We start from the raw sequence: 25485 nt of genomic DNA, 5'->3' as shown, positions 1-25485 counted from the left end.
ACAAAACATGACAACTTTTGCCAGAAGTAAGACTGCACAGAGATAATGACAAAAGCACACACACAAATGTTTACAAGATTCAGGAAATTTCTTAAAAGAGTAATTTGGTTACAAAGCACACTCAGTACTCACAGGCCACAACAATAATAGACGTTAAGTGATGTTTTTTTTACTGGAAACTTCTCACTGACAAGGGACTTAAAGACACACATGTTTAACCTAATATTCAAAGGCACAAGGGTATCGTTTTCTAAGTAGAGATCAGTGGTGATGAGCAAGAGCATACCATTAATTTAATGTTGTAATTAATGTGAGCATCATACAAACACACAAAGTGATAACGTAATATAGAGTACTGGTCATTGACTTATGTAAGCCCCTTTATGCTGACACATGAACTGAGTCTGCTTTTCAAAGACCCCCTCCATATATTCAAGTACACGTTAAGTGCCACCCAAACCTGTCAATCACATATGTAGGTCAAGTAGAAAAAATATATTATACTCCTTGACCTCAAACTCTCTGAAATCTCAGAAAATGAAACGATTAAAAAAATATAATATGGATTTCAATAGGACATACATTTTAAAACAGCACATGACTTACTCCCTTATACATCCAGCAGTGAATGATAAAACAAATATGACTAAGGGTACATTCAACTTGACTTGAACTGAAAGGTAGTTACAGGTGGTTAAGTCATTGTGTCACCTTTGGCCAACTCAGTAAAAGTGAAACCAGTGCTACAGTCCAGGGGCACCTGAGCCTCTCACGCTGTAACCGTAAACCTCTGCAATGCTTAGCTAAAACTGTACAAACATGTAACAAAACAACATTCATGTAATATTTAGGAAGCCTGAACAAAATCTCCTTAGGTTCAAATGGTAAGACATTGTCTTTGAGACTTGAAACATCAACTTTCACACTAAGCAGAATGTTGCCATGATGAACAAACAGCTGTTCACATCATCCTTGGCTCTTTTTTAAACATAATGCGACACATATTACACTGCATACAGCACGATATAGCATTTATTTTATTATATCTCTGTATATGGTTGTACAAGCCCTTTTGTGCCTATCTCCACATGTTCTCCTCCATTTGGGAAGACAAAATCACTGAGAATTCCAAACGTGGGGAAGAAAAATTAGGATTTTAACGTTTTGACAAAACTTTGCTCACCCCTGGAGATTTCCTTTGCAGCGACTTCAGTTGTCAGCCTAAATCCACGGGGGAGCCTAAACCCAGTAACGGGCCAACTAAACCTCCAGTGTCTCCGAAGGACCCCCACCTGCCTCTCCCTGAGGCCTTAAAAGGAGTGAGACAAGCCTATATATAACCGGGATCCTTCAAGACTCCAGGCTGCTATAACCAGTCATCTTATTATATTAAAAATGTTTGTTATTTGCGGAATGTAAGTATAACATCCAACACCAAATTTCTGAGGAAACATCAGAATCCATGAAAACTGGTCTGATCAAAGTTGTTGAAATATGCATTGCTTGCATTGTTCTCACTCCTTAACATTAGACAGAAATGTTTGGAATATAAATTAGCAATGATAGATTTGGTGTGCCCCAAAGCATGCAACCAAAATTCTATATACATCTTTAAAAATATCACAATTTCTTTCACCTCATTCAAATGCTATTTAAAATTTCCCTAACTCAACAAGATGCTTATCATTATAGATCAAACCGCATTGTATATATATATTGTTAAAATTGCTTTTTGCTTTGCTTAAATGCATTTTTTCTTGTACCAGGCTAACACCAAATTCTTGCAAGTTTTGTTCTACCTGTTCAATTTCAAACTGAAACTCTTGCGCAGCTTGGTTTACCATAATAATAGACTACGTTCTGTTGTGGATTTATCCGTAACTGTCCAGTCATCAACATACATTATTGTGCAATCATTTGTTTAAGAATGCAATTCCCTTGATTTATTCTTTGCACATTTTGTAACCTGGATAAGTGAGTGAGAATGCACGCAAAGAGAAAAAAAATCTGCCAACCATTCTTGCTAATTGTTATTTATTTTATTATGCTATTTATTAGTGCAAACTGATTCAGGCAATTACGCTACTGACGTCTCCCCTAAAACTGTACTTAGATTGGATATGTCTAAAGACACTGTTACATGCTGAACTTTACCCAGTGCTTATTTATAAAACAAGCTAAAGTTACTGCTTGGCCTATTCCTGACATGGTGAAAAGCACCTACATGAGAATAAAATCATTCATTACCAATGTTTTTAATGCAATGTGTTTTGAAGATGTAATATATTTTTGATTTAAAGCATTGAAGATAAGCAAAAAGCAAAAAACCCTTTGATCATCAGAAAAAGGTACAACAAAGCTTAGTGATATTTTTAACACATTATGCTGCAGGCACACAGTGACAAGTTGGTAAAACATAGCTCTGAGGAAGCTATAAGTCGTGGTGATTTCCTTCCGCTCCCGTGTGACATAGCTGGCTGGAATTGTCTCTTTCTGCTCCCCTGACAAGCTTAATTTTTCGCATTAGATCATAATGACTCATTATTTTAATAGGCAACTCATGGTAATTTTATACATATAACCAAGACTATCTGATGAATATGAGTTTTTAAAACAGTTAATACCCTATTTAACATTTATTTATCACACTGTTGATTAATTCATGTTTATTTATTTGACTTTTACAATGAAGCATTGCTGATTTTATGTTGCAGTGGTGAAGAAGTAAAAAAAACATTGATAATAACCTGGGCGGCCCGGCGGCTGAGTGGTTAGTTTGCATGTTTTCCCCGGGCCTGCGTGGGTTTTCCTCGGGCCTGCGTGGGTTTTCCTCGGGTCCTCCAGTTTCCTCACACATTCCAAAGACATGCATGGTAGGCTGACAATACACTCTAAATTGAACCTAGGTCTGAGTGTGAACGTGAACGGTTGGCAGATCAATTTGACTCTCACAGTTTAAAATGTTTGCTCTTGGCTCCTAACTTGTTCCCCATTCCTGGCCTATAGGTACCCTTTCATGCAAGACTGCTTATCTTTATTTAGTGAGGTGAGATCGCACCTTATTACAGGCAAAAAGCAAGGTAGAACAACACCGTTTAACCACGTGTCTGAGGATTTGCCCAACGTCCCTCGTGATTGGCTGAATCGTCAGGCAAATGGCGGAAGTGCATCCAGATCGTAAACAACAGAAGACGTTTGGTAAGCACTTTCGACATGCAGTGAATAAAACGATCAGCAGCCGAATCATTTTCCCAACATAGGACGATGTAAGTTACTGTTTGTATATCGATGGCAACGCTTGTTGAAAACTAAACGTTTTATACTGTAATTTTGGAACTTTATCCCGTCGTAAAAATATGGGCAAGAAATGCTGCAGGCATCTCAAAATGTGTTAATATGTATTACTATTGTGGAATTGATGAACCCAATCAGGGGGAGTGGTCCCTCTTTAAAAGTTGACACTTGCGTAATAAAAAAATTGTCAAATATTTTTAGACATTTGTTTTTTGAATAATTATTAATAAAATATTATTTATATAGTATAAATATATTTATAAAGTATACAATGTTAAAAGCAAAAATGTAATCAAAATGAATAAAAACATAAATACATTCTAATGCTCTAAAGTAGATTTTCTTTTAATTTTCACTCATTGCACGCTAATGTCATTGATAGACGTCCAATTAATTTGAACTGGGAGGACTGGCCCTGACTTTTCATGTTTCTGTGCCATATGACGGCGCTTGATGTTCAGTTCATTTTGACGGGAAGGGGCGGATGAACGTACCCTATCCCCGATGAACGTACCCTATCCCCGTCCATATGGATTGGACGTCTAGCGCCGTCAATGGTAGCCAGTAAGTTAAATTAGTGCCCTATAAGGGTTTGAAAAAAGGAGGAAGAGAAAGTCATAATTCATCCATCAAAGGGTTTAAAAAATGTTTTTTTCCTTATTACATATGGTTGTTGTAGGAGTAAATGTCTATTGTGAATTAATTTTAAAAAAACTTCATTTACAGTCTCTTTTGTATTTTTTTTTTGGCTTTTTTACAGGTCTAATATGGGTCTCAGCTGTATTCTGCTGCTGTGTTTGGCAGTCGCTTCTGCCTTTGCTATGTCACCGTAAGTACAGGCAACACAGCAAATCACTACTTTAATATTTTTTGTCAGTGATTATTTAGTGAGGTAATTAAACATCCCAACTCTTTTTTTTCCCCCAGACATCTTTGGACTAAGCTCATCCTCACCCAACACTGGCCTAACACTTTCTGTAGTGTGAGTGTCATTCAGCATTTGCTGTAGAAACATATATTTAGAATATTAATGCTGAGTCTTTAGATGCCAAGGCACTAAACATTTTGCAGAGTAAACTTTACAGTTTCCTATTTGTGGCTTAGCTTTGCGTCTGACTGAATTTCATAATCACGTGTGGTCATGTGATGTTGAGGTCATGTGGTTGTGTGCTTTGATTGTAGCAACACGCAGTCCAGAGTGGCACGATAATGTTAATTTCTTACATGTTTGTTACTTTAAATTGATGTTGTGTGCAATACAATTTCTTCATGGGGGAAGTTTATATTTGAAGATTATATTTCATTCTCATTTATCTTCAGTTGTAGACTGAATTTGACAATCCGATTTTAGGCTGTGGGATTCTTATCATTGGTTTATGAATGTATTAGTTTTTGGTTATGATGCAAAACATTTTTTCTACATTCAGATGAATCCCTGTCATCATCCTGATGTAAGATACTGGACACTACACGGCTTCTGGTAAGTCTGAGTGATGCTTGCAGACAGAGTGATTTTCTGTTCAAGAAAACAATCAAATGGAAACTCATGTGTTAGCCATTCATCTATTTGGACCACGTTTCCACGACAACGATCTTAGGCAAAAAAAAAGCGAAAAAATGGCATGTTCCTGTTATTTGAATTCCACATCAACTCGATCGTTTTTTGGGGGCAAAATATCCGTGCATTGGCAAATGGCAAAGTACATGAAACCTCCAATAGTGCAGTCCTCCCCAGGAATACACTTGTCTTTGACCCCGCCACATCTTCACTGCACCAAATATTTCATGGATGCGCTGATTTGTTCTTCTCAGCTCCAAATGACTCTTTGTAATAAGCGAAGTGAAAGGTTCATTAGACTCATGTGTAGCCTTGACTATCGTTTGGACTTGTAGATGTTTGCTACGTGAAGTCATTTTCATACACTGGCCACAAGCACTTTGTATCTCCAACCCCTTCATTGGCAAATATATTACATAATTTTGATTTACATTAACAGGAAGTTAATGACATCTGCTCAATGCCACAGTTTTAATGCAGCATTTACTTTATATTTTTAGGCCTGACGTGGGAAATATGTGTAACAACACATGGAATTTCAACTCAACGGAAGTAGAGGTATTATTGTCCTTTATACTTTCTCTTACAATGACCAAAAGCAAAATTAATTTAGTTTTTGTATTCTTTTCTTTTTCCTGAGGACTTGATGCCAGACATGCAGAAAAGTTGGCCTGATTTACTGAAAGCATCATCTTCATTTTGGTAAAGACCATAGCAATTCAATTCTGGCATAATTGTGTTAAAACCACTTGTCATTAAAACTCTATTGTAACAGGAAGCACGAATGGTCCAAACATGGCACATGTGCTGCCAAATCTCTTGCCTTAAACAGTCAACATAAATACTTCAGCAAGACACTGGAACTGTACCATAAATTGGACTTGGACAGGTACTGAAAACTTTCTTACCTGTTATTTGTTTTGCCCTGATTCAGGATATGAATACATTACAGTCACAGCTTTTTCTGTTTTGGGCGTTTTTGTCCACAATGTAAACAAAAAGTGCACTTTCATTTGTTCAGCAATTAATCCATTAGTACAGGGGCACTCACACTTTTTTGCTCCAAGATCTACTTTTCAATGATTGGATTGGATAACTTTATTCATCCCGTATTCAGGAAATTTCCTCCCGCAATCTACTTTGTTGTTAGGGTTAGAATTCCAGGGTGAGCCAATCGGTCCTGGAGGGCCACTGTGGGTGCAGCTTTTTGTTCCACAGAAACTTTAACCAATAGGGGTTGTGCTGAAATAGGAAGCACCTGAATTCTTTTGCTCCAAGACCTACTTTTCAAGGAGTTAACCTTCCACAATCTATCTTTTTTACAGGCCACTGACAAAAATCAGCAATGATCTACTGATATACGTCACATTACAATCTATCAACATGTATGGGAGTGGCAGAGAAGGGGGTCAAAATCCACTCTCGATTCACGCTAAAGCTTACTGCGGACACGCCAAATTCATAAGAGCCTGGCTAAGGAAATCGACAGAGGGGATGGATCAAAATGTTATTGTCGTGCGATCTACCAATAGTACCTTGGCACTCTACCAGTAGATCGTGATCTAAGTAATGGGCAGCCCCGCATTAGTACATGTTTCACTTTCAGATTTTACACACCCGTACACTGCTTTAAAGTTGCATTTAGGACTGTATCACAATTTTAGTACAGTTACATAAATTTACAATCAAAATTGTTTCCTTGTTATTGTAGCGTTCTGAGGAAATTTGACATCATCCCATCTGAAGAATTTTATAAAGTAAGTGTTTTTTTACATAGACATTGCAATTGTATTGTATATAGGAAAGTATAAATAGACTAGTAATTACAGCAATTACTCTGTTGTAAATGACCTAATTTTACCTAATTGATCACAAAAGAAAGCTTCATAACAAACAAAAACTGTTTACCAATCCCAAAATTGCCACTGACAGAAAAATTGACTTCCAGTAGTTGGCAGGAGCTAAAATTATTGCCGTTGACCAGCCGTCAAGGGCAACAAATCAAGACCACAATGGCAGTCATTGCAATTAAAATGGTTTGATCCCTATAACTGCAAATTCGCGCAGAAAGAGTTAATAAAATAATAATGACTAAAAATAAATAGAAAATGCATGAATTTTCTTTACTTCAATCATGTGATGATTTAGTATGGGGTAGAACTGAGTTTAGAATGATGATTGTTGTTTTTGTAATTTAGTTCTCACAGATCGAAGGAGTTATTGAAAGCTTTTATGGTGTCAAACCCAAGATACAGTGTGTTCATTCATTTAAGGTATGATAATCTAGTAGCAATTATTAAATGTTGGAATGACCAGAAATATACTTTGTAGTGAGATGTTAAGTTAAATTCAATATTTCACTTTCTTTGTAGAACAATGACAATCAGACTTTGGGACAGATCGAGATTTGTTTCAATGCCAGCTTCTCCCTCTTGGACTGTGAGCATGAAATCTCCTTCACTGGTGGCTCTGGCTTCAGTGTCTGTGATCATAACATTCCAATTTACTATCCACCTCTCTAAACCTCAGACAACACCAACCACACTACAGCAGTGGTCTCAAACCAGTCCTCAAAGGGCCGCAGTGGGTGCAGGTTTTCATTCCAACTCAACAAGAGGATACCTTTTGCAAGTGTAATCAGTTAATCAGTTGATTGCAGCCAGGTGCTACTTATTTTAGAAGACACCTGATTGGTTAAAATGTCGGCACTGGATCGGTTGGAACAAAAACCTGCACCCGCTGCGGCCCTTTGAGGAACGGTTTGAGACCCCTGCACTACAGCATTTACAAATGTGTACATTCTACTCTATGTTCCCAAATTAATTGTACTGTAATTTACCAAGTAGCACCACAACACAGTGCATTTTTTTCCAGTTATAAGACGATACTGTTTACAATATCAAACCATCTCCAGAAGGAAATATGTATATGGGCTGCCTTTCAAATGTATTTTATTTATAAAGCACATTTAACAATAAAAGCTATTAAATCAAATAGGAAATCTAATGCATTATATCAACAACAGTATAAACAAGGACAAATTGGTCTAAACTTACACTACTTAGCAGATGAGCAGAAGCACTCTGGACAAGCTGGACTTTATTGATGGATGCCTTACTAACCTTTACTCAACAAGTAAAGAATTACAGAAGTTCAGTCTCAAGGTGATAAAAGCGTGATTATTTTTTTCAAGGTTTGAACAACAGCACTAATTCAAATTCACTGTCAAAGATAAAGCCAAGGTTCTTGACATAGGACTGAATGTTTGAACTCAAAGACACCACCAAGGCAGGGTGGGGACTTGTTTACACCATAAAACAGTTTCCTGTTTTGGAGTCATTAAGCCTGAGAAAATTTGCATTCACCCATGCCTTAAATTCTCTCAGGCAATCAAGCAGTGGCTGGAAATATAAATGTGTGAATGTGAAATTCATCTGAAAAACAATGAAAATAAATGTACTTCCTCAATTGGCAGCATACACATAAGGGAAATAATTGGACCCAGAATTGAGCCTTGGGGTACTGTCACAATGCTATTTTTTCAGGTTTTATTTGTTTAAAAAAAAAAAGAAGTAATGTTTTTCAGCAATTCACAATTTTTGGGGATCTCTTACCATTTCATTTTGTTTACCTTAAAATCATTTCATCAGTTAATGTTTTTATTTTTTATTTTACACCTATTTGACCGCAGCAGTGCTTGTATGACTTTGGATCAGCTGTAGTTTAAAATCCCAAGAAATGTTTTGGGTGTTCAAAATTGTTAAAAGCCAATATGCCACAGTTTTTTGTACATTTTTTTTTAAAATCTTTTGCTGTGGTATTCAGATGTCATGGGAAATGGATAACCTGTGTCGGATGTAGTGTTTTCCTATGTGGTAAGTGCAAAGGTTAGAAAACGATAGGGATTTGTTGTTCTTGTTAAATACCAATAAAACATTTCAGATCCATTTTGTGTTTGTTTATTTTCTTAGTAATAGGAAAAACAAAAGGGTCCTTCTTCATTATTCTAAACAGCCACTTCATTTTGTCCACATTTAGAATCTAATGAATGCACCTTAGGAAAAAAAAGACCAATACAAAGGGTAGAAAATGCTCCGTTATGTTTGGTCAAATCCCTAATTAGATCTATTCAACAGGTCCAGTGGTCTAAAATCAGCACTGAATATAGTAATATATAATATTTCCACTTTATCCTACATGCATATAAAAATGGATGAATGTTTTTCTATTTTTGCCTAGTTTATAATTGCAAAATGGGAGGCAAGTGTCAAATAATGTCAGGTTTTATGATACATGTAGTGGATCTCATTAGATTCTTGTAGTAACTTATGCGAGCATGGTATTGTGCTGATGCTGTTTTTCTGTATGTATCGTCTTTGTCTGTATGGATATTAATATTGTGATCTCCTTATAACTTTAATCCTATCTACACATAGACACCATGTTCATAATCTCTTTCATAAGCCGCTGCAAACTGTTTCAACTTTTCAGAAATACCTTACAGGGCTGGATATTAGTCTTTTATTTATTATAAACATTCTGAATTGATTTCAGGGCTTTGCATGTGAAGAGGTATAGTTATAGTTAGGAATTTCTCCAACAACCAACCATTGGCATTTAACATGCTGTTCACATTCAGTGAATCTACGTGAACATGAACCATATAACATTCCTGTAGTAATGGCATTAACCCTTAATAGGGCATTAATTTAGCTCTGGCTGGCATTGAAAGTGCGAGACATTCAATTCTTTAAGACTGGGAGAGGTGATTTTCTGCCAGATTTCCCAGTCAAAACGGATTGGGTGTCTACCACCATCAATGGCACTGAAACATTATCATTCACATCCATTCAATACTGTTTAAATGGATATCTAACACTAATAAATACAGGCAATAAATTAAATACTTGGACATTTTAAGAAAGCAGTGACACAACTAACCCCTAATATGAAATTACCATAAAATAGTCACTTGTCATTTTAAGGGTTAAACTTGTCATCATCAAAAGTGGGATTTGCTCCATGATCACTTGACTCGGGTAACGGGCAAGGTCCATTATTTACCCCATACTTACATTAAATAACCTCTCAGCCCTTGGTTACGTAATACTGCAGCTATGCAAAGCTGCTGATGTGACAGCTCCGTACACACACACACACGCACGCTGTGTTCACACACGACAGCTTTGCATGATCTAATCAATCATATCGATTAATCAAACCATTACATCACATTCCTTTCCACTGGTTGTTCTGTTTCCCATGTTCAATATACAGTATTTGCACTCACGCCTGCACTGCACGCAGTGTGTCTGTCTCTCCATCAGTGTGAGGTTAAATGAGAAGGGATGCAGGGAGGGGTGGGGGGCGGTTAGGGGGGGTTACAAACAAGGTGACACCACGTGATTCCACCAGCTGTTGCTGTATGCTGCTGGAAGCAGAAAGAGGTGGGAGAGGATGAACACACACACACACCGCACACGCATGGGAAATTGACTCCTTCGTAGATAGATGCAACCCACCAGAGGAGACAATCGGAGGGCATATGGAAATGATGGTGAAATGTAAAGGCGTCAAGAACGGATCAGCAGAGGAACCACTTGGCTGTTAGGGAGACGTCCGAATCCGCTCGATCGTGCGGAGAAGAAATGCGCTTCACAAACGGGCTAGATGTGCACGTCTGATCGTTACCATGGATACCAGCATGCGAAAATTCACAGTAAGGAGATGGTTTTCTATTTACCTGAAGAACAAGGCCGCCCGGAACAAGAACACAGCGGGATTCTGTCAATTAGAGGTAGGTCATTTATGTATATGGCCTTTATAACACATCTCAAATGTGTGATTTACAATCCTGTCATATGTGAGAAGCATCCCAAAATTCCAAGAGGGCTAACAGACCTTGGATGCCCTTATTGGATTAGAAGCTAAATTAAGGAAAGCATCAATCAGTTAATTGTTTGTTTATTTACTAACAAATGGACTGATTGCCTTTTTCAGTAATCCCAAAACACAACGTTTGCTGCTTTTGGTAACTTTATACGACTCGAACATTTCCCACTTTGTCTTTATAATATATGTTTGTAACTTGCAGGGGCAAACTGATGAGCTATTTTCATAAATTGTGGCATTTCACTACCCAAACATTTGATGAGGATTCCTTCACTCATTTTCTGAATCGCTTATCCTCACAAGGGAAGCGGGGGGTGCTGGAACCTATCCCAGTTAACAATGGGCACCAGGCGGGGGACACCCTGAATTGGTGGCCAGCCAATCCCAGGGCACGAGGAGACAGACAGCCAGTCACATTCATACCTATGGCTAATTTAGAGTGTTCAAAAGCCTACAATACTTGTTTTGGGGATGTGGTAGGAAACCGGAATACCCAGAGTACACCCACACAAGCCCCGGGGAGAATTTTGATGGGGATGTCAACAAATAAAGTTGACATCAGTAGTTTGCATATTCAAATGCCTAACAAAACCCCTGTGTTTAACGGTTTTCACATAGAATATTTGAAATTCAGACTGTTTGTGAAATGTACATTGCATATTTGTCGCTGGAATGTTCAATTCTGAATTGCAACCATCGTGCCAGTGCTGCAGTCTTTTTGTTGTGGGATGGCATAAGGCGTGAGGTCACTATATGCTGCAGTGTCACCAATGTCGTTGTATGTCCAGTCCAGGACATCTCAGCAGAGGGCCACTGCTTTGCCTGAGAGAGATAGAGAGAGAGGCAGCCCTCTCAGAAATGCAATCAGACAGATGAGCAAACAGGCGGGCAGTCAGCTTGATAGATAAATGGATCCAGACAGATTGATTCAATGGATGCCACTGCAATAGAGTTCTATTTATAGCCTAAACAGATCAGAGCAGAGCAGGGTGGCAGCATGCTGTTTCACGGTGCACTTTGTATTTTTGGTATATAAATAGAAGGGGGAACAAAAGACGCTTATCCTGTGAAGAAATATAGGGAAAAAATGAAACATTTTATTTGATACTTTGTGTATGTGGTTACCATATATTATGTCGATTGTAGTGGTGTTGATTTTTTTTCATTTGTTTTTGTTTTGGTGGTTAATTTTGACTGAACAAATTTAAAATATCAGTGACTCAAGAAATCCAAATCAGACCATAATTCATTTGTATCTTATGTTTAACACCAGTTTACAGTGAAGGAGTAGACAGATAAAGATATAAATGGGGATTAACTTTACAAAAATAAATATATATTTTCTGATAGTTGATATTGTACCTATATGTGGTAATGTCATCTATCCTAGATCTTATGGCTCATTTGAATTGATTAAATCGGCATTTTAGGCAATAGTGTTGCATTGTAGATTGGCAGTTGATCAAATGCTTGAATAAGGAGACTGAATGGGATGGAAAAATTCCTTCACAATAGGATTGTTGCATAAAGTATCCAAGTATTGGATAGATACACTCACCTTAAGATGAATCGATCTTCCATTTAGTTACTCTTCAATAATATTGTTCTTAAATATACATCATAATTAGACACAATTTAAGTAGGGGTGATTGAGTATGTCCCTGTACCTTAATTATTGATATTATGAAGATATTTTAAACAATTCTCCTGTTTTATGCCTGCCCTTTGGACCTTGAATTGTTTACTGGACAAAGCAAGGTCCATAAAATCCATGGTTGAATGAGTTTGGAAGAACAAGACAGTCCTGACCTTCAAATATCCTCAGAATGAACCACAGCAGCGATAAACTGATGACTACATCGATAGTCTTCTGAATGTATAAGCCAAAGCTTTATCTTGCAGGTTTACTTAACTTACCTTTATATTTGCATATGTTTATTTCAACAACAATTATCATGCCGTGACTGTCTTATTTCTTTTTTTTTACCTCAGGATGACAGCATACTCAAGGAGTTTGACATCAGCCACCATGTTAAAGAAGGCTTCGAGAAAGCGGACCCCTCTCAGTTCCAGCTGCTTAAGGTGCTTGGACAGGGATCCTATGGAAAGGTACAACAGTGTTATAAGCAGACTTGCAGTTTTTACAGTTGATACTATCATTCAAATACTATTCCATGACATCCAGCTAGGTATTAGCTTCCAAGTGAGTCAAGGCTGAGGGTTGTCCTAACAGTGTTAATGAAAAAATATATATTTCAGGTGTTTTTGGTGAGGAAGATCCGGGGTGTGGACAGAGGACAACTTTATGCAATGAAAGTCCTGAAGAAAGCCACACTTAAAGGTATGGTCGTAGATTAGTTTAAGGTGTCATTAAGTTCAACAGTGTAATAAAAAGCAAAAAATGTGAAGTAAAATTAAGGAGTATTTCTAGCATGGTTGTTGTTAAAACCTTTGCCTGTGCAATTATCTACAGTATTTGTAAAAAAAAAGAATGGCAAGTATTCATTGAATGGTGTTATCTGAACCCAGGGTGCCCTACATTGAAGGGGATTTGAGCCAAAGAGGTTAATTCTTACTTTTTTTATATAGATAAACTGCAATTGAATGGGATTATTGTCAATGAGAATGCAACGTTATTGTGAATGAATGAGCCAGAGTTGTCTTGTGTTGACTCGTTGTCTTTACACTACGGCATTCTTTAATCCTCTTAACGGGCACCCCATTGAATTTAAGTGCTCTTGTCTTGAGATGGATGGGATGTGGTAATGTTGTGTTTGTATTTCCCACTGAGCAGCATAGCATGAGATAAATCTAATCCTAATTATTGTTTTTAATCAAGTAAATGCAATTTCATCTCCTGTGTTTCACATTCACCACAGCTAAAGTGTCTCTTTATTCCCTTTCCAGTCCGGGACCGAGTGAGATCTAAGATGGAAAGAGACATTTTAGCAGAGGTCAACCATCCGTTTATAGTGAAATTGCACTATGGTAAGTCTGTCTTAATGCATCAACCCAACACAACTCAGCAAAAATATGTTTTTTTGTTTTACTTGAAGCTGTTTTTGTTATAATTTTACCATGCTGGAATATGTTCACTTTTTCACCTTTTCAACTTTAAATACGTCCTTAGAAATAACACAGTGATTATACTAAAACCCTAACACAGTTTTTAAGCTCCAATGTGTCATATCTGGTTTGTGTGTGCGTGTCCCTGTGTGGGTGTAGCCTTCCAGACAGAAGGAAAGCTCTATCTAATCCTAGACTTTCTCCGAGGGGGGGACCTTTTCACTCGTCTGTCGAAAGAGGTTAGTTTCCTATCTGGCCGCCTTATACAATGTCAAGTCTTTACACTTCAAGGTTTTTGTGTAACATAGAAAGTTGACATATCTATCGTGTACTTGTCAGCATGCATCATTATCATTTTTATTTATATTTTTGTTATTATGTATTAATTTCAGGTGATGTTTACAGAAGAAGATGTCAAGTTTTACCTTGCAGAGCTGGCTTTGGCCTTGCACCACCTACACAGTTTAGGAATTATCTACAGGGACCTCAAACCTGAAAAGTATTTACTACAACAATTGGTTCTTATCTAGCAACCTCAGCCAAAGAGTTTGTGTTTCTTGCCAACTTAGTTTGACCATTTGTCTGCAAGAATGCACAATCCACATTTTTAAGATTTAGGATTTAGTATTAGGGGGGAATGAAATATATTCCGAAAATTAACCTGGTGTAAACAGTCCACACAATTTTTTTTCAAACCAGGACACGCTAATTACAGATTATGATCAATCTATATTTACCAGTAAGTGAATATTCCAAAAAGACTAGTTATTTAATGTTCAAACTGATAAACATTATCCTAGGGAATTGAGGACAATAATTTGAGAGGCTTTGTAAGTGGAATTCTTTTCCACTCTTGCTTGATTCACAACCTCAACTGTTCAGCAGACCAGGGAGTGTGTTGACATATTTTACACTTTACAAGGCATTAATCATTTTCAATGGGAGCAAAGTGTGGATTGAGGGACTAACTGTAATACAAAGTATCACCGTATAACACCATATAAAATATATTGTCATAGCTCTATTAAAAAATGGGGAGATAGGGGGCAAGCGAGGCCATTTACATGAACAGAAGAGATTTTAAAACAGAATAATTGACTTTGTCCTTAAAAAATCCAAAAATATAAACTCCACATAAAATGTGATCATTTATTAATTATTTTTATAACATATCTCTGCTTAGCAGTGTTCTGAGAGATGCTTTTTTCTTACATTGTCTTTGGCAGAGGTTTCTATTATTAGATCCCAGCCAATTTTACGGATAAATATATCAAGTTTGGTCTTTCTCAACAGCATTCTTTTGGATGAAGAGGGACATATAAAGATAACCGGTAAGCCCATTCAGGTCCTTCTATTTTAACATTTTTTTATTCACCCTTCTTTAAATTTAGTCTTATTTTGTTTCACAAGACTTTGGTTTGAGCAAGGAAGCCATCGACCATGACAAAAGAGCTTATTCTTTCTGTGGAACGATTGAGTATATGGCCCCAGAGGTGGTCAACAGGAGGGGACACACACAAAGTGCAGACTGGTGGTCTTTTGGGGTATTGATGGTAAGATAGTTTTTCACTTTTAGCCCAACTGTTATATTTCTTAATTTGCCTTTTGGCTGGCAGAGAAAAAAAAATGCTTAATTGCCATATCTGTGTGATTATGTCCTCCTGTCAGTTTCAGTAATCATGCATCTGCTTGTTTGTCAGTCAGTGGCTTAGTTGACTAATTTCAGAAAGGAGGTTAACATTCACTGACAGATGGTTGCCGCATCAGGGCATCGGGGAAGGGTGTCATCACTTAAAGCAAAAGCCTATTCAAGCATTCCCGTGAACTATAACAAATTTGTCAAATGAATCTGTGAATTTCTCAAATTAAATATTTGCTGGCGGCACTTTGGTCATTTGGATAGCAGGACCGCCTCACAGCTCTGAGATTGAGCCCAAAATAGATGCCTTCACACCGAAGAGTGCTCGAGCACTGACTAGAACTTACCTCAATGCCTTTTTGATACTCTGTTTTACAGTTTGAGATGCTGACAGGATCGTTACCATTCCAAGGCAAAGATCGGAAGGAAACAATGGCCCTTATTTTAAAGTAAGATGAAATCCTTTTATCACCAATTTTTGTTGTTCTAAAAGTAACTAAAAAACTTAGCAATTGACAATTGGATGAACCTAACAATGATTTTAATAGGCATAGGGATAAATTAGTTGATTAATGGCGAAATACAAGTGAATGTCAATCAGCCTTTTCTTGCAATAGTTCAGTAAATATAAATCGCTATCCTTAGCTGCAAAAGAAAAAACAGGCCAATGCTGTTTTTTTCTGTGATTTCCTATTTAATTTTATTTATATTTAGTTGGTCAAGGTAATATTTCTCTCCAGTGTTGACCTTACAAAAATGCATTATGATTAACGTGTTATTTTTGTGATGTAATGTGTTGATGTTTATCTTTCTTTCTTTCTTTGAAGGGCCAAATTGGGAATGCCACAGTTCCTCAGTCCTGAGGTGCAGAGTTTATTAAGAGCACTTTTCAAGAGGAACCCTACAAACCGTCTAGGTATTTTGCACGCTGATATTGTTTCATTTTTAAGATACAGAAAACTGTCATCTTGGGACTATAAATAGCTGAAAAGTCCCCTTTAGGAACCTGCAGTTTATAGTCCAATACAGCTTATTTGTGTATTTTGACAATCTAATGAGCTCTGTGTCTTTTGGCTCAAATATCCCATGACACTCTGGACACTCGCACCTTATATACATACATATATATATAAACAAATACCAGTTTTCTTGTGAAATATAATGACAGTGGCTTATATTAAGATGTGTCAAAAATTGCGCTACATGCGATTTAGGGTGGCGACTTCCTGCACTCCTGAACAGAATAAGCAATCAATAAAATATATGGATGCTTGATTACATTCAGCATGACTTTACAGTTGTCCGATAAACAAGGTCAGGTGGGGCGTCAAAGGTAATAGCTGGTGATGCTTCAGCAATTCTGAAGCAGTTCAAAACCAGTGAGTGAGCTCAAAATGATCCTTTCCCAGTTCAGCATCTATTTCCCTTAATATAGTGTTATTGTATGATGCATTCTGCACTTAAATACCATTTTCCTAGAAGTGATGCTTGTAACATTAGAAAGAAGGCAAGAGAATTATGTCCAAGTCAACTACGTATTACACAAAAATGGTTAATTTGGTATTGCATGGGCAATGATATCTTACGTTACATAAATGTGTGATTCACAGGTGCAGGACCAGATGGAGTGGATGAACTGAAAAGTCACTGTTTCTTTGCATCAATCAACTGGAATGTGAGTGTACAGAACTTTTTTTCCTGAGGCAAACCCCTTAATGCTATAGGGCGAGGGTGTCAGACTCGGGTTGGTTCGCGGGCCGCATTAACGTCAACTCGATTTTATGTGGGCCGGACCATTTTAGATATAATATTTAGATTTTTTTTTTTATAAATGGATTAAAAGAACTGGATTAAAAGCCCTGAATATTCAGTTTTTATAGGTCTAAAACAATGTTTATTTTAGCTTTTTTTAAATATATTTTTTAGATTTTACAAAATGATTTTTGAACTAAAAACACAGAAAAAAATGATTTAAAAGGTGGAAAATCAGGAAATTTAATATACATCGATACTCTTCATTTTAATTTGATCCTAAAACAGAAAGTCGGCACTCATGATTTACTTTCCCGGGCCACACAAAATGATGTGGCGGGCCAGATTTGGCCCCCGGGCTGCCTCTTTGACACATGTGCTAAAGGGAGTTTAAAACATTGTGCATGATGTATACTGTATAATTTATTTTATAAAATCATGATAGCTTTATATTATCAAAATTATACCCTGCCGTTGACAGGTGGCCACAATATGAAATCATAAGACATTTGACAGAATCCTCTACCCTCCATTTGTGCCAGTTTTCCACACTATATTTGTAACATGCTAATCCTCTTATCTTTAATAGCCTCTCTAGTAGAAAGTTTTATTAACAGCGAGGCTGCAACCTTCCAAAACTCACTGAATGGCGTGCTTTCTGATCACAACTAGCATAATGAAACAGCACAATAAAAAAAAAATGAAGGCTGATAACCTTGATTGAAAGAGACCAGTGCATAAAATTGACAGGTAGGTACCAGTGAAAAGGTTATTGTGAGAAAACTTTGGTGCATTCAAATGGTGAGGGACACCTACAGGAAAAGAGCAGTGTTACATACAAGTGAATTTGTGCGAGAAGTGAATAAAATGAAAACTTTAAGCTATAGCGATCAATAAGAATCTGAAGGAAACACACCACATAGTCTAATACTGTTTTACATAAATAAATAAATGTCAATATCTGGTTGTTCTTTTTTTTTTTCTTTCTTTCTTTAGAAGCTGTACAAGAAGGAGATTAGGCCACCTTTCAAACCCACTGTTGGAAGACCTGAAGACACTTTTCACTTTGACCCAGAATTCACTTCCAGAACACCTACAGGTAGTCTCAAAGAACACAATCAAGTCAATATATAGAAAAATCAAAGTCAAAATGTGTTCGATTAAACAGATTGTTTATTTCATTGCCAATCTAGACTCTCCTGGCATCCCACCCAGCACAAACACACACCAGCTGTTCCGTGGTTTTAGTTTTGTTGCGACTAGTCAGAGTCAGGAACAAAGTGTGGCTCATGTTCTTCCATCCCACCAGGAGGGAAAAACCATAAATCCTATTGCACAGGTACACTGAGGAACAATGACACTTAATTACGCTCTCAGCCAATGGGGTTATAATAATGACTAATATCAATAATAATGACTGCCTGTCTGTCTCTGTAGCATCTCCGTGGTGACCTGGCATTTAGTGACATTTATGAGATGAAAGAGGAAGTTGGCCAGCCAGCTAACTCAGTCTACAAGAGATGTCTTCATAGAGTGACTGCTGTGGAATATTCAGTTAAGGTAGTAAACTGATCAATTACTTTGTCACACTTTTTATAATAAGATGTAAAATGCTGATGTGCTTTTAAAACGGGGTCATTTTTCTGTACAGTAGGTTATTTTTTAAAAGAAATTTAAATTTGGCACATATCACTATCACATGTATTAATGTAACAATTCACATTTTTCTTCATGTAGCTGATTTAAATATGTATTTATTTACATTAGTATCCACATGTATATTTTTCTGTAAAGATTTTGGCTATATCCTATATTGTGCAGATTATTGACAAAGGAAGGAAAGATCCATCTGAAGAAATTGAGATTCTATTAAGATATGGACAGCATCCTAATATCAACACATTAAAGGATGTAAGTGAAACACACATGATGAAATTAATCTGATTTGACGCAAACAAGGCGAATGACCTCTGCAGGTATTTACAGTGCAACTCTTTTCTCTAATCTTTAGGTGTTTGATGATGGCCATTGCGTGCACCTGGTTCAGAATCTGTTGAGAGGAGGCGAATTGCTCGACAGAGTGTTAACCGTGCCAAATTTCATAGAAAAAGATGCATCCGACATCATTTGCACGCTGAGCAAGACTGTCGAGTATTTACACTCGCAGGGGGTAAGATTCAGCAAAAACTTCATAATATATTTCAACTTATCTTCTTTTGGATGTACAAAACAGAACATTGAACACTGATCACATCTCTAAAGAAGGGTAAAATATAAGAGTGAAATCCATTGAGTTCCTTTTTCCAGGTTGTCCATCGGGACCTGAAGCCCAGTAACATTTACTACACTGATGACAGAAGACTCCCAGAATGCCTCAGGATATGTGATTTTGGTTTTGCCAAACAGCTCCGGGCTGAAAATGGCTTACTGATGACTCCATGCTACACAGCAACATTCATGGCACCAGAGGTACATTGACTGCATCCATAATCATTGTCCTCTTTTTGATGTGTAAACTCAATACCCCCATTGGAACTTGATTCAACCCCGGTCCACTCTTGACTTGAGATTTTCCCAAAATGCTTGGGTTAAGAGTTAAGTGAGAGCAGTTTAATGAAAAGACCCTTCTTGTGCCTACATGACTGTCCCCTTGTTTTTGCTTTTTTGTTGTTGTGCATATGCAGGTTCTAAAAAAGCAAGGGTATGATGCAGCATGTGACATTTGGAGCTTAGGGATCTTACTTTACACCATGATTGCTGGGTAAGCCGGCAACTTTGTGCACTGTGCAGTGACAACAATGTTGTTCTATTTTAGTAGGTTCCCAACCATGTTTTAAATATGTGATCAAGCTTTTAAATGTTCCTCTGACCTGAATCTTTTCTTTTCCGATTTGCTTATCCTGAAGTTTCAGTCCATTTGCCAGTAGTCCTGAAGATTCCGCAGAGGAAATTCTGGCTCAAATTGGCTGTGGTAAATTCATCACCAGTGGAGGTAACTGGGACCTGGTGTCGGACGCTGCCAAGGTTAGAATCGTGAATGTTTCTTGTGTACAGAAATATATTGTCTTATTAACTGTGCCTCATGTGTTTCTGCATATGTTTATAAGGACATTGTGACCAAGATGCTCCACGTGGACCCCCATCAGCGCCTAACTGCACCCCAGGTATTTATTGTCCCAAAAAATTCTGGCTTTTATGTTCGCATCTCTCATTTCATTTTCTGAACCACTCGGGGGGTGCTGGTACCTATCCCAGTTGACTCCGGGCCAGAGGCGGGAGACACCCTGAATGGGTGGCCAGCCGATCACAGGGGACAAGGAGATGACATCCATGCACACTCACACCCATACTTAGGGGCAATTGAAAATGTCCAATCAGCCTACCATGCATGTTTTTGGAATGTGGGAGGAAACCGGAGTACCCGGATGAAACCCACACAGGCCCAGGGAGAACATGCAAACTCCACACAGATGGACGTAACCTGGATTTGAACCCAGGACCCCAGAGCTGTGAGGCTGACCTGCTAACCACTTGCTCCACCGTGCCAAGGCGGCTTTTAAGTTCACTGTGTTATTAAGAAAAAAATGCATTTTTGCTTTTTTCATCCATCCATTGTGTCCTGATGTATATTTGTATATTAGGCCATGGTCTTAATATGCAATGTGTTGTTTTTTTGTAGGTCCTTCGCCACCCATGGATTGTAAGGAGGGATCAGCTCTCTGATAAAGTCCTCACAAGACAAGACGTGATCACTGTTAAGGTAGCCAACACCTACAACCACTACTACTACTATTACTATTACTACAACTCAGTGGCGGTCCGTGAATTTCCTAACGACGCCTTCAGCTGTCGGAATCAATCCAACCCTCAAAAACTATTTTATGGCTATAAAACCTCTACTGCAGCTACAGCTGCGACACATAAAAAATCATCAATAATAACCTCATACAATTGAAATATTATTTAGGAATATAGCCATATTTTACTCACCAAAATCCATCCTCATTCTTTTCATGTGTCATTTTCCCTTAAATAGAAGCAACCGTGTGTACTCAAGGGTTTTCCAAAAAACCAAAATGACTAAGTCTTTATTTTAATGAAAAAAGGATCATCTGTAGACTGAACTACATAGTGTAGTGATCAGTCAAATGACACCAGGATTCGAACCCCAGCCTCCCACATGGCAGTCAGGTGAACAAACCTCTAGGCCATGAAGTGGCCACACTTTACTTTGTCATTATTGGAAGGTCTTGACTACAAATATATAGAAACAACCAAGGGAAAATGTTTCCCAACTGGGATTTGAACCCCAGCCTCCCACATGGCAGACAGGAGAACAAACCTCTACGCCATGAAGCGGCCACACTTTACTTTGTCATTATTGGAAAGTCTTGACCACACATATATAGAAATAATTAAGGGAAAATGTTTTCTGACCGGGATTCGAATCCCAGCTGCCCTCATGGCAGTCAGGTGAACGAACCTCTACGCCACGAATTGGCCACACTGTACTTTGTCATTATTGGAAGGTATTGACTACAAATACATAGAAACAACTAAGGGAAAATGTTTCCCAACTGGGATTCAAACCCCAGCCTCCCACATGGCAGTCAGGTGAACAAACGTCTACGCCATGAAGCGGCCACACTTTACTTTGTCATTATTGGAAAGTCTTGACCACACATATATAGAAATAATTAAGGGAAAATGTTTTCCGACCGGGATTCGAACCCCAGCTGCCCACTCCTACTACTACTACTGCTACTGCTACTACACTAAATACAAGGAACGTTGACTACATTTAGACGTCATACCCATCATGGCCATAAGATGGAGGCATATAACACGTATTAGAACATTTTGGGTTTTAACGTGGCTTACATCTGTCCACTAGGGGGCACTGTCCGCAACTTATTTGGCCTTAAGGCGCTGTACTCCAGCTCCAGTCCTCGAACCTGTTCAGTCATCCAACTTGGCCCAGCGGAGAGAAATGAAGAAAGTTGGGAGTACTGTGACAACTTCAGACCTTAACGATAAGGGATAGAGGCAGCAAACGGATAGTATCTGTAAAAGTCAATCCTTTTATTTCACGCTTGCCTCTGGAATTAGTTAATGTCCCTAATACTAGATTGCAGTGGCCTTTGTAAGATGCACCAGTTTGCTCTCAGTTACCATTTGAAAAATAAAACAACACACTGTGCTGCTTGCCAATGCACAATAAAATAGGATCCACTACACTGCATTGCATCGTACTGAAGGTTTCTCAAATATTTTGGATATGTAATATTATAATTGCATTATACTGTATGAGAAGTGAAAGAATTGTCTGCACCTCATACATGCCCAGTTAATGTAATAACTCTTTACAATATAGTATATTTCACTTGTAGTGAGATGCGGCTTATTCTTCATGCATTTTCATCACCTGACTGGTGGTCGAAATCAATAAAATACTCAGCATTATTTCTATCTACCCCATTATATGCACACCCAAAGTGTAAATATGCCAAAGTGAACCGAGTAAAAGGCACCAGCATAGTAACATCAAGCTCAATTGTAAGATGATGAGTTTCTGTGGTTGTTCTCTTTAGTTAGTCTTACAAATAAACTAAAGTAAGTAGTCACTAATGTCTTATGGACCCATTAGTTGGGAAGGTTTTACATTTGCCAAGTGAGTCATGTTCCTTTATGACATTATTTGATATACAAGTAGTCACAGAAAGCATGGTCCTGCAATAAACAATGTTTTTGTTTTTTTTAAACCCACAATTACTGCGTATGTTATGACAGCCATTTAGGCTCTCATTTGCTAGTAGGTTTTGAGCGCTAAAACAATTGTGTGCAAACTCTCTAAACCACAATGAGTGTAAATACAATGAATGCAAGCCGTTTTTGCAGATATGACTTACATCCTTTGCCATGCAACGTGTCAGTAGTAATGTAGATTGAGATGCGCACAATCACAATGTCTTATTAAAAATGGGATCTTTAGTGATCATTCTGGATGAATCAATTTGGACTGCGGTAGTGTTGTGCCAGTCATGACTTATATTTTGAACACGTTGTAATGTTGTATATATTGTTCATTCATTTACTGCAAACACTGTGGCAACAAATCACTAGGAAGGGGCTGAATTGTGAATAATTTGGTAATGTACAGCAAGAGTGTAAATATTGACCGTGCAGACTGTATAAATCACATTGTATGATACATCAATACATGGGTGTAGATACCATCTATACCTGGCTAATCATTGAAATGGTTGGTCAAGATGCCAAAGTTTTACAAATAAAGATTATCACAACAATGTATGTGCCTTTACGTGGATTTGTTTCCATGGTGAGCCGCATACAGTATGTATGAGTTTCAGCATGTGGCATATTTTTCGACTCTACGTCGCTCTCGCAAAACAATGCACAATAAATAGGTGAATAAACATACTAGTTACATCGCACTAAAGTATAAGTCACGTTTTTGAGAGGTGTTTTTTAATTGATCAGGAACAAATAAAGAATAACATACGTTAAAGAAACAATAATAACACAACATATTTTTTTAAAAATTGTCAGAGCCCAAAAAACACAATATAACACGTATAAGCTGCACCAGGGGTGTAAGTGGGTTTTAGTTTTTTTACTTTTTATTTATTTTTATTCATTCATCTTCCACACCACCCATCCTGGAAAGGGTTGCGGGGGTTGCTGGGGCCCAACCCAGCTGTCTTCGGGCAAAAGGCAGACCTTTACTAAGCTTTACTATATATTTTTTAAATAGCCTGACGATAAATGGTTATTTTTTTTAAACAAATAATAGCCGTACTACTACCTTTTTTTAACTGAAAAATTCTTAAACTATGGTGTACATTTTTCTAATGGAAAATAGCCTTACTATACATTATGTTTAAAAAAAAAAAAGCTTTACCACACATGGTCATTTTTAAACAAATAAATGGCTTATTTTACACTGTCGTTTAAAAATAAATAAATCAAAGCCTGACTATACATAGTCTTTTTTTTAAAAAGACTATGTATGGTGTGGTCATTTTTTAACAAATAAACGTTTTAAAATACAACCCTGAAAACTCTGAAATAGGCCTAGTGACGACAGAAATGGAAAACGGTATGTTCCTTTGACATGTTTTAGCACCTAAAGCCACTAGATGGCAGCCAATCATACTCTAAAGCTCTCTTTTGGTTTCCCAGCAGTTCTCCCTTCAGTGCCAAGGTTCCATGCAAAGAAAAAGAAAAGAAAGTATTTAATTTGTATCAACCACCAGGCTCACCCTCACTTCCATAAAAGCTTTTAGTAGGTTCTGAGCTGATGTGGCAGGTGGGTGTGGCTGTCTCATCAACCCTGACATTTAAGTGCAGTAGTCCCCCAAGCAAACAGGAGTGGAGGATATGAGTAGATAGAGATGACAAGGCCCCCTGCGAGGATGATTGCAGTGGAGTGACAAGGGGAGAGCAAACAACAGAAGGTGTCATCAAGCGAGGGAAAGAAAGGCAAAAGGACCTTTGAGGAAAAACAAAAACTTTCAACCAGCAATTAGTCAAACTGAAATGCCTTTCATATTGTCTGTTAATGCCATATTTATCTGACAACGTGGTTAAACGCCCTCCATCTAATTTGCTGTCATCGACATTTAGGTCTTTAAAGACAAAGTCTGTTGTGCCTGGAAAAAAAACACGCACAGACTTTCACACACTCAAATCTAGAAAAATGATTCAGACATTGGATATCAAGGTGCTCTTGCTGGTTTTGATATTAAGTGCGAGAAAATGCTGATATTTGGCATCAGTGTCAGTAAATGCAATCCCTGCTGTAGGCGTACCAAAACAATGAAATATCTATGATATATAACATCTCTAGATGGTCAACCCAATCTATAATCGGTCTATATGTAAACAATGCAAGTATTTATTGACAGTGAGACGATACTGTTGTTGTACATTAGTCACGCAAGCCTAAGTGTGTATGTTTACGTTTCGGTCGGCTCACCCAGAAGAACATTGGTGAGGTCAGAGGTCACAAAAATTGAATCCTCTACAGAAGTGCTTGACGGACATTTTACACACCAATCTCACCTAAGCAGGCCTTTACAAACTTGCTATGTGTTCTGGATAGTGAAAATAGTAGAGCCATGTGAGTGTAAATTAGGCTAAAAGTAGACATTAATACATTTTTCTCCATCCTTACCATTGATTACCCTCAATGCATGTGCTGAAGGTAATTCCAATTGACTTTTGACGAGTGACTGTTTTTTTGTACTGCAACCATTGATGT

The 25485-nt window shown here is 37.7% G+C and overlaps 3 protein-coding genes across 7 annotated transcripts in view; 2 read left to right on the top strand and 1 right to left on the bottom strand.

The window, feature by feature from the left end:
• The window catches only part of myom2b (myomesin 2b), a 56204-nt gene that overhangs the window by 19138 nt on the left and 11581 nt on the right, over nt 1-25485 (bottom strand). For 2 of the 5 annotated variants that reach the window (XM_077594997.1, XM_077594996.1), the window contains 2 exons: nt 12732-12843; nt 11513-11566 (listed from right to left, as the gene is read on the bottom strand). In XM_077594997.1, coding sequence (XP_077451123.1) covers nt 11513-11542 — 30 coding nt within the window. In that variant the 5' untranslated portion in view covers nt 11543-11566; nt 12732-12843. Of the gene's footprint in view, nt 1-2747; nt 3109-10374; nt 10596-11512; nt 11567-12731; nt 12844-25485 lie in introns of those variants that run through there. The other 3 variants (XM_077594998.1, XM_077595000.1, XM_077594999.1) reach the window with 3 other exon arrangements.
• Nucleotides 4208-8799, top strand: rnaset2 (ribonuclease T2). The gene is made up of 8 exons (XM_077595015.1): nt 4208-4276; nt 4722-4774; nt 5353-5410; nt 5493-5554; nt 5628-5741; nt 6564-6609; nt 7051-7125; nt 7225-8799. Exons 2-8 carry the CDS (start codon nt 4722-4724, stop codon nt 7372-7374), a joined length of 558 nt encoding a protein of 185 aa, XP_077451141.1. The 5' UTR covers nt 4208-4276; the 3' UTR covers nt 7375-8799.
• rps6ka2 (ribosomal protein S6 kinase, polypeptide 2) lies at nt 10236-23511 on the top strand. Its single transcript, XM_077595005.1, has 22 exons — nt 10236-10649; nt 12737-12853; nt 13004-13085; nt 13652-13732; nt 13970-14049; nt 14203-14309; nt 15104-15141; nt 15221-15363; nt 15828-15898; nt 16277-16365; nt 17060-17124; nt 18198-18300; nt 18395-18540; nt 18639-18761; nt 19023-19112; nt 19213-19371; nt 19509-19670; nt 19886-19962; nt 20108-20225; nt 20309-20365; nt 20881-20961; nt 22096-23511. The coding sequence occupies exons 1-22, from the start codon at nt 10545-10547 to the stop codon at nt 22243-22245; spliced, it is 2244 nt and encodes a 747-aa protein (XP_077451131.1). The 5' UTR covers nt 10236-10544; the 3' UTR covers nt 22246-23511.

The sequence above is a fragment of the Stigmatopora argus genome, chromosome 2 (genome assembly GCF_051989625.1).
Source record: "Stigmatopora argus isolate UIUO_Sarg chromosome 2, RoL_Sarg_1.0, whole genome shotgun sequence".
NCBI classification, from domain to species: domain Eukaryota; kingdom Metazoa; phylum Chordata; class Actinopteri; order Syngnathiformes; family Syngnathidae; genus Stigmatopora; species Stigmatopora argus.
This window is presented reverse-complemented; position numbering and strand designations above follow the sequence as displayed.